Raw genomic sequence first — 7,635 nt, 5'->3', positions numbered from 1 at the left:
GAAATGATTGAATTAATGAATGTTGTTTTAAAGATATTCATCATTATAAATAAATTATTAAATAATGGAATATGAAAAGAATAAAATAATGAATATTCAATATTGAAATCAAATAATATATCATATCAATCAAATGAATATAAAATGAATAATTTAATTGATATTTCATTAACATTTATGAATATCAAATATATCAAAATTGATAATAAAAATAAAATAAATATGAATAAACAAATAATATCAATGTTAAAATACGGAAAATAACAATGCAAATGATAGAAAGATGAAAAAGAGATAATAATGATAATATTTAATCATCAATTACAATAAATTGAATATGATAATTTAATAGATGTTGTTTAATATAATCAATTAATATACCATTATCAATTAATAAAATAAGAGATATTTCATTGAATGTACAATATTAACAAATATTAATATCATAATAACAATTAGTAAAATACTAATAATACTAATTAAAATATGAATGAGATGATTTAATTGATGTATATCATTATTATCAAATGATATATAAACAATAATAAGAAATATTTGAAATGATTTAATCAATATTCAAAAGAAAGAAAAAAGAATAAAATAATAAGAAAAAGAATAAAAAATCATTAATTTTAACATTAATAAAATCATAAAACAATAATCAACAACAAATTATATGATAAATAGAAATAAATAAAATAATAAATAATATAAATAAATATAAATAAGAAATAATAATAAATGAATAACATAAAATAATTAATAATTTAAAATTAAAAATGAATATAAATATAAATATAAAATCAAAGATAATAAAATAAATAAAAAGTAAAAATGAATAAATAAATTTATTATATAATTAAATATAAAACAACAATCAATAACAAACTAATACATAAATAACAATAAATTGATAACAAATAAATTATATTTGAAATAATGAATGATGTTTGATTTAAATTAAGAATAAAAACATGAAAAATGATAGGAAAAATAAGAAGAAAATAAAATAAAAGAAAGATGAATTGATTCTCCTTTAAGTTTTAGAATAAAAAAATAATGAAATAACACTTTTCTATTATTTCATTCTATTTACAACAAATGTTGATAATAACTCCAAAGTATTACCGTGAATACACCAAATGAAATAATAAATAATCAGAATGTAGCAGTTAAAACAATAAATAGAGAATATCCATTTAATATTCATGAATTTAGAAAGAAATACTCTGCTTTAAAATGTCCACATGCATAATTTACAGATGCAATAAATAAATTTGTTGATATTATTTTGAGTGATATTCAATTAACAAATGAATATTTAAACACACGAACAACAATTATATGGGAAAATGAAGAAAGTCTAACAATTAATTATAAGATAATTAAATTTAACAGATCAAATCATAAATTCCAACAAGTACTTGAAAGAAGTAAGAGAAGAGGAATAAGAAAAGGTCCACGAATAGAAGATTTCGAAGAAACAAATAAAACAAGAATAAAAGAAAATAAAAATAATGAATATCAACCAACTTGTTCTCCTTTTGATGAAGTACTTGTTTAATAACAAGTAACAAAATAAATACATTGATTATAAAGAGTTTTAAAACTGAAAATGAATTGGAGAAAGACATTTCCGTGTTGTGTGTTGATGAATGTATTGATTTATTTGATTCTAACAATTATCCAATTCAAGTAATATTCCCAAAGAATGGAGGTTGTAATGGCTTTCTTTCATAGTATGTTGAAAAAGTGATATCACCACATGATGATGTCGATTTTATTGGATCAACAAGAATATCGGATTTTACCGAATATTTAATGAAATTGATATTTGCAACTTTTATGAATGACCCAGAAACATGTGAAAGAAGAGAGAAAGAAATCAATCAAAAAAACACTGGGAGGATGATATACCAATCCAAGTATTATTAAATATGGTGATGTTGAACATAAAATTATACAACCATCAACTGAAAATTGGAAACAAACGGAGTTAATGGGATTAATGAAAAATCCAAGAAAACCAACAGAAATAGTAGTTTGTACAGATTCATATTGTTATTCTGCCTGTTCATGGGTAACAAAAGTATTAAAAGAATGTGGATGCGCTATTCTTGTTGGATTTGATGGTGATTCATATGGTAAAGATGATGAATTTGAAGTAGGATTATCACCATCTAATAATATTCCAAATATAAATAATATAGATGAAGATAGTATTTTAAAACAATATGGATATAATCTTGGATTAACAGTTATAGAAACATATAGATTTAATTATGAATATGATGAAAGTATTCCTAGAGAATTCTTAACTGATATGATAGATGAAAGAGTGAATATATATCAATTTGATCAAACAGAAAAAGTGATTAAAGAATTTGAAGAAGAAACAAAGAAAATAGTAGAGAAATACCAAACAAAATGTAATCCAAAGAATAAAAGATTAGTTAAAAGAGATGAAAAATGTGATAAAGAAATTAATATAGAACATGGACATGGAGGATATGAATGTGGAGATAATGGAGAATGGAGTACAAAATGTGTACTATCATATTGTGATGAAGGATACAAGTTTGATTATAATAATAATAAATGTATTGAAGATGTATGTGTTTATCCACCAACAGAATCAGAATCAGATAATGGAACACTAAGCATGACAGTAAACCTAGTCATGATAATAATTTGAATAATCACATTAATTCTCTAATTGAAGAATGTTTAATTTAATAAATAAAAATTAGGTTAATAAAATATAAAGAGAATGAAATAAATAGATTTATATCAAATAAAATAAAATAAAGAAGATAATTTAATAATAAGAAGAAATAATAAATAGAAATAATAGAAATAAAAAAGAATAAAGAATAATAAAATAGAAATAAATGAAATAAATCATGAAGAAATGTTATTTATCAATAATAATATAATAAAATATAAAATCATATAACAAAAATCATAAATAAATAAAATAAGAAATAATGAATAATATATTAACAAAGTGAGTAAGAAATAAAGATATAATAACATAAAATAAAATTAATAAATAAGAAATAAAAGATATATTAATAAATAATAAATCATAAATAAAATAGAATATGAAATCTATCAACATTAAAATATATTTTAATCAATAATAAATCATAATAATCATTCATTCAATTATATTAATATAATAATTTGAATAAAAGAAATAAAGAATAAACAAAAAGATAATAAAGAAATAATATAAAGAAATGAATAAATTAAATAAAGAAAAGAAAAATAAAGATGATAATAAAATGATAAAGAAAAATATAATAACAAACATTTTAAAGATAAAGATATAAAAATAAATAAAATAAATGACTGATAAATAAAAAAGAAGTCAAATATAGAAATTTAATATAAAATAAGATATAATAAAAAGTGTGTAAAAAACAAAATAAACAAGAAATTAAAATAATAAGAAATTAAAATAAATAAGAGAATAAAAAATAAAGAAATAACATAAAATAAATAAAAATAAGTAAAATAAGAATAAAAAGAATGAAAGAAGAAAATAAATAATACAAATACAAGAATTAATGATAAAAATAATAATATTCATTAAAAATAAAATAACAATAAATAAATATAAAATGAATAAAACTAACACTATATTCAAAGAAATAAGAAATGAAAAGAATAAAGAAAATAAGAAAGAGCATAAATAAATAAGAAATAAATAATATCAAATGAATAAAAACATAAATAAATATAATAATTAATAACATATTTCATTTAAAAATAAAACTGAATACAAAAATAAATACACTAAATTGAAATTTAAGAATTAAAACAATATAAATTATGAATAAATAAAGATATTTTATAAAGATACTGAAAAACAAAATAAGGTAATAAAAAGTGAAGAATGAAGAAGAAAATATGATAATAAATTAACAATAAAAATAAAGAAATAAAAGAGAAGAAATAATAATAAAAGTTAGATAGAAATCATATGAATAAAAGAAAAATAAAATATATAGAAATGAATAAAAATAATAAAGAAGAATAAAATAAAATAAATAAGAAAACAGATAGAAAATAAGATAAATAATGATACGAATTGAAAATAATAGAATGAAATAATTGAAATATGATAAATGAAAAGAATGAAGTAATAATAATGAAGAAATTAATATAACAATAAATAATGAAAAGATATGAAAATGATATTTTAAAAAATGACGAAAAAACAAGAAACAATATTTGAACATTTGTTTTATAGGAGATGAATGTTTTATTTGATGTTCATCATTAACATTAATTGATATTCTATCATCAATTAGTAAAATATGAAATAAATGTTTTTATAAATGTTATTCATTAATATCTATAATATACAAAGAAGAAATGAATATATGCCATATAACAGTTTTTATTATTGTCAAGAAAAATTAAGAAATAATAAAAATATACGAAATAATAATACTATGAAGATTATTGTGTTATAGTTTAATTGAGAGAATGAATATTGGTTATATTCGATGGTTTATTTTGAGAAAAGAATAATGAAGAACCAAAATAAAAATAAAAATGAAAAGAATAATGAAATACTAACTATAAAATGATAAAAGAATAAAAATAAATAAAGAAAGAGAATAGAATTAGAGAATAATGATAAATAATAAATAAAGAAGAAGAAAATGAATAAAGTAATTAAAAAGTAAATAAAATAAATAGAAATAAGAATAAACAATAAAAATAAAGAAAAATAAAAAGAATTTCAATAATAACAAATAAATCATAATCAACAATGAAAATATTAAATAAATATAAATTAAATATATTTTAAAATAAAGTAATAAGAAATAAAACAATAATAAGAATGAAAGAATAACAAGAAATCCATATTTTTGTAAACAATTTTTATTAATTAAATATTGTTGAATTTCATCAAATCATTAGGCATTGTTTTTCTTGATACAATCACCATTGTCTTAATCATTGTTCCATCTGCAAATTCACATAATAGAGTTATTCTTTTTGAATATCAACAGAGTAATATTCTTGATGATGAATAAGTTGATTATATACAATCAATTGTTTTTTAGAATCAGCACATTCAATGAATACACGCTCATCAATGTTTAATAGAAGAATTAATGATTATTTAGAAATTCTTTTGATTTTACAATTTGTTGAAGGAATAATATTATTGAATAAATTCTCACTTCTTTAAACATATCTTCTTATTTCATTTTTATCAAAATTTCATTTACATCTTCAATTGATTATATTAATTATATATTTTGTATTTGATAACGTCATGAATTTGTTTATTTGTTATTATTTATTCCTCTTTCATTAATCATGATGATTTAATCTCATGTATTATTAGAGGTAAAATTGTAGATTGTTTAGTTTTAATAAAATTATACAACATATCTTCATCCTTACTCAATATTTTTTGATCTCCAAATGATTTTTTTGAATATCTCATTTCTTTAATATTGTTCTTATTGTTTCATTATTCATTTCAAGATAAATAAATAGAGTATGTGATTCATTGGTTATACTTTTAAATAAGTAATTAACATTAGAATGAAGAGAAACTACTTGTTTATCTAAGAAATATAAGAAATATCATCATCAATTGTATTAAAATATTCATATATCATTACTTTCATAGTTTAACATGTTTTTAATATAAATATAATGATTTCTTATGTGTATATTCATTGAGATGGTATTTTATCATTTCATTCATTTTATTCTTTATTTTATTTTTATTTGTTATTTAAAACAAAAAATAAAATATTTTTATAAATAGAATAAAAAACAAGATGAATCTAGAGTATCATATCATATTAACATAACGATATGATATCAAATAGAAATAGTAAAATTTGTATATACATAAGAATATGTTATATTTAAATAATAAATAAAATGTGATATGTGTAGAAACTGAAAAATGAAATGTATAAAAATATACATCACTTTCATTATTATATATCAATTTCAATATCAAATAATCTAAATAATAAAATAAAAATATATGAAAACAAAATTAGATAAAATAAAATGAAAATAGAATTAACATGAACAATAAGGAACATAGATATGAATATAAGATAATACAAAGAAAAACAACAATAAAATAATTATTATAATATAGAATTTGTTATTTTCAATAAAATGAAAATCTTAAAAATAAGAAAAACAAAAAATAAAAAATGTTATTAATAATATAAATATAGAAATAAAATAACAAAATAGAAATATTTTTTGTTATAAAAAGAAATCAAAATTGATATAAACTTCTTTAATCTTGTGAGCTTATTTTACCATTATACTGTATTTTAATAATCCATAAAATTGAATACAATGAAACAAACAATCTATAATTCTTTCTGTACTATCTCCTTGATTGACATTAACTAGAGTTCTTATAAAATTACTACAACTACTATTATGAAATAAATAATATCTTCTAATGAACCAATAACTAGATATGTACAACATGTTAATGTACTGATACTTGTTACTCTATGGTTCTTCTCATGAATCATCACAATGATAATTGTAATAATTACACTACTAAATAACAAGATAATATTATCATATTTATTATCAATTCTATATTATTACAATTAGAATTTGAATTAATATGTACATGATATTGAGTATTTTCAATATCACAATAAAGAATGATGAGATTATTTATTTTTCAATGAAGAATGAACAGAGAAAATAATAAATTAATTAAAGTATATTAATAATAGAATAATAAGATATAATAATAGAAAGAGAGATGAACAAAAGAAAGAATATTAGAAATAAATGGGAAACAAAATAAGCGAAGAAATTATGCATCTAAATAAATTGCTCAATTGAAAATAGTGTAATATATTTTTTGCATAATGGAATATTCTGTTTTCGGGCAAAATATTTTACATCAATAAAATAATAGTTTTTATTATTTTGCTCGTAAAAAAAATAAAAAATAAAAAAGTAAATTAAATAATCATTCTATATTCATTTATATTTCTTTATATTTTATATCATTTTATGATAAATTGTTCTGAATTATAAATAATTCAGAAATGATATTTGATTCAATGTATGTATTCATTATTATTATTATTTTATTATTATATATTTATGTATTTTATTTTTATATATTTATATATTTTATTATTATATTTATTTTTATTATTATATTATATATATCATCATTTTATCTATATATTTTATATTTATCATATTTTATTAGTTTTATATTCTTATTATTTATATTTTATTTTATATATGAATATATTTTTATTTATATATAATTTATTATATATTAATATATTTCTTTATTTTATTTTCATTTTGATTATATTTTTATATTTTATATCTATTTTCTTTTTATATTTATTATTATTTTATTTATATTATATTGATTTATTTATCTTTTTATTTATTCATTTTATTTATTATTATATCATTTCTTTTCTCTTATTATTTCTTTATCATTTATTATTATTCATTTAATTTTTATATCTTCTATCTATGTTATATGAATTTATTATTTATTATGTATTACATATTATATACTAATCATATAATATTTATAATTAATTATATTATCTTTTTCTTCTTTTCTTTTTTATATAT

General features: G+C 17.2%; 1 protein-coding gene across 1 annotated transcript, besides 32 other annotated features; it reads left to right on the top strand.

Moving 5' to 3' along the window:
* Positions 1-45: 45 nt before the first annotated feature.
* Positions 46-238: a microsatellite.
* Positions 196-309: a microsatellite.
* Positions 310-423: 114 nt separating this feature from the next.
* Positions 424-648: a sequence feature (AT_rich).
* Positions 649-687: 39 nt separating this feature from the next.
* Positions 688-848: a microsatellite.
* A 5-nt stretch (positions 849-853) lies between these two features.
* Positions 854-1,025: a microsatellite.
* A 974-nt stretch (positions 1,026-1,999) lies between these two features.
* On the top strand, positions 2,000-2,695 carry EDI_337910 (uncharacterized protein; the record flags this gene model as incomplete). The annotated part of the gene is made up of 1 exon (XM_001741733.1): positions 2,000-2,695. The coding sequence occupies one exon, from the start codon at positions 2,000-2,002 to the stop codon at positions 2,693-2,695; it is 696 nt and encodes a 231-aa protein (XP_001741785.1).
* A 31-nt stretch (positions 2,696-2,726) lies between these two features.
* Positions 2,727-2,749: a sequence feature (AT_rich).
* Positions 2,750-2,753: 4 nt separating this feature from the next.
* Positions 2,754-2,901: a microsatellite.
* A 25-nt stretch (positions 2,902-2,926) lies between these two features.
* Positions 2,927-3,105: a microsatellite.
* Positions 3,106-3,119: 14 nt separating this feature from the next.
* Positions 3,120-3,188: a sequence feature (AT_rich).
* Positions 3,189-3,193: 5 nt separating this feature from the next.
* Positions 3,194-3,275: a microsatellite.
* Positions 3,262-3,347: a microsatellite.
* Positions 3,348-3,388: 41 nt separating this feature from the next.
* Positions 3,389-3,531: a microsatellite.
* Positions 3,532-3,537: 6 nt separating this feature from the next.
* Positions 3,538-3,688: a microsatellite.
* Positions 3,689-3,693: 5 nt separating this feature from the next.
* Positions 3,694-3,755: a microsatellite.
* Positions 3,756-3,769: 14 nt separating this feature from the next.
* Positions 3,770-3,894: a microsatellite.
* A 3-nt stretch (positions 3,895-3,897) lies between these two features.
* Positions 3,898-4,084: a microsatellite.
* Positions 3,981-4,151: a microsatellite.
* Positions 4,152-4,551: 400 nt separating this feature from the next.
* Positions 4,552-4,739: a microsatellite.
* A 1-nt stretch (position 4,740) lies between these two features.
* Positions 4,741-4,877: a microsatellite.
* Positions 4,878-4,894: 17 nt separating this feature from the next.
* Positions 4,895-4,915: a sequence feature (AT_rich).
* Positions 4,916-5,263: 348 nt separating this feature from the next.
* Positions 5,264-5,284: a sequence feature (AT_rich).
* A 454-nt stretch (positions 5,285-5,738) lies between these two features.
* Positions 5,739-5,812: a sequence feature (AT_rich).
* An 88-nt stretch (positions 5,813-5,900) lies between these two features.
* Positions 5,901-5,924: a sequence feature (AT_rich).
* A 91-nt stretch (positions 5,925-6,015) lies between these two features.
* Positions 6,016-6,070: a microsatellite.
* A 29-nt stretch (positions 6,071-6,099) lies between these two features.
* Positions 6,100-6,254: a microsatellite.
* Positions 6,255-6,723: 469 nt separating this feature from the next.
* Positions 6,724-6,778: a sequence feature (AT_rich).
* Positions 6,779-6,964: 186 nt separating this feature from the next.
* Positions 6,965-7,054: a sequence feature (AT_rich).
* A 52-nt stretch (positions 7,055-7,106) lies between these two features.
* Positions 7,107-7,200: a microsatellite.
* Positions 7,190-7,282: a microsatellite.
* Positions 7,283-7,287: 5 nt separating this feature from the next.
* Positions 7,288-7,332: a sequence feature (AT_rich).
* A 5-nt stretch (positions 7,333-7,337) lies between these two features.
* Positions 7,338-7,459: a microsatellite.
* Positions 7,460-7,479: 20 nt separating this feature from the next.
* Positions 7,480-7,635: a microsatellite.

The sequence above is a fragment of the Entamoeba dispar genome, genomic scaffold (assembly GCF_000209125.1).
Source record: "Entamoeba dispar SAW760 scf_1105229463997 genomic scaffold, whole genome shotgun sequence".
Classification (NCBI taxonomy): Eukaryota; Evosea; order Mastigamoebida; family Endamoebidae; genus Entamoeba; species Entamoeba dispar.
Note: the sequence above shows the minus strand (reverse complement) of the source record. Positions and strands in the feature narration are given on the sequence as shown.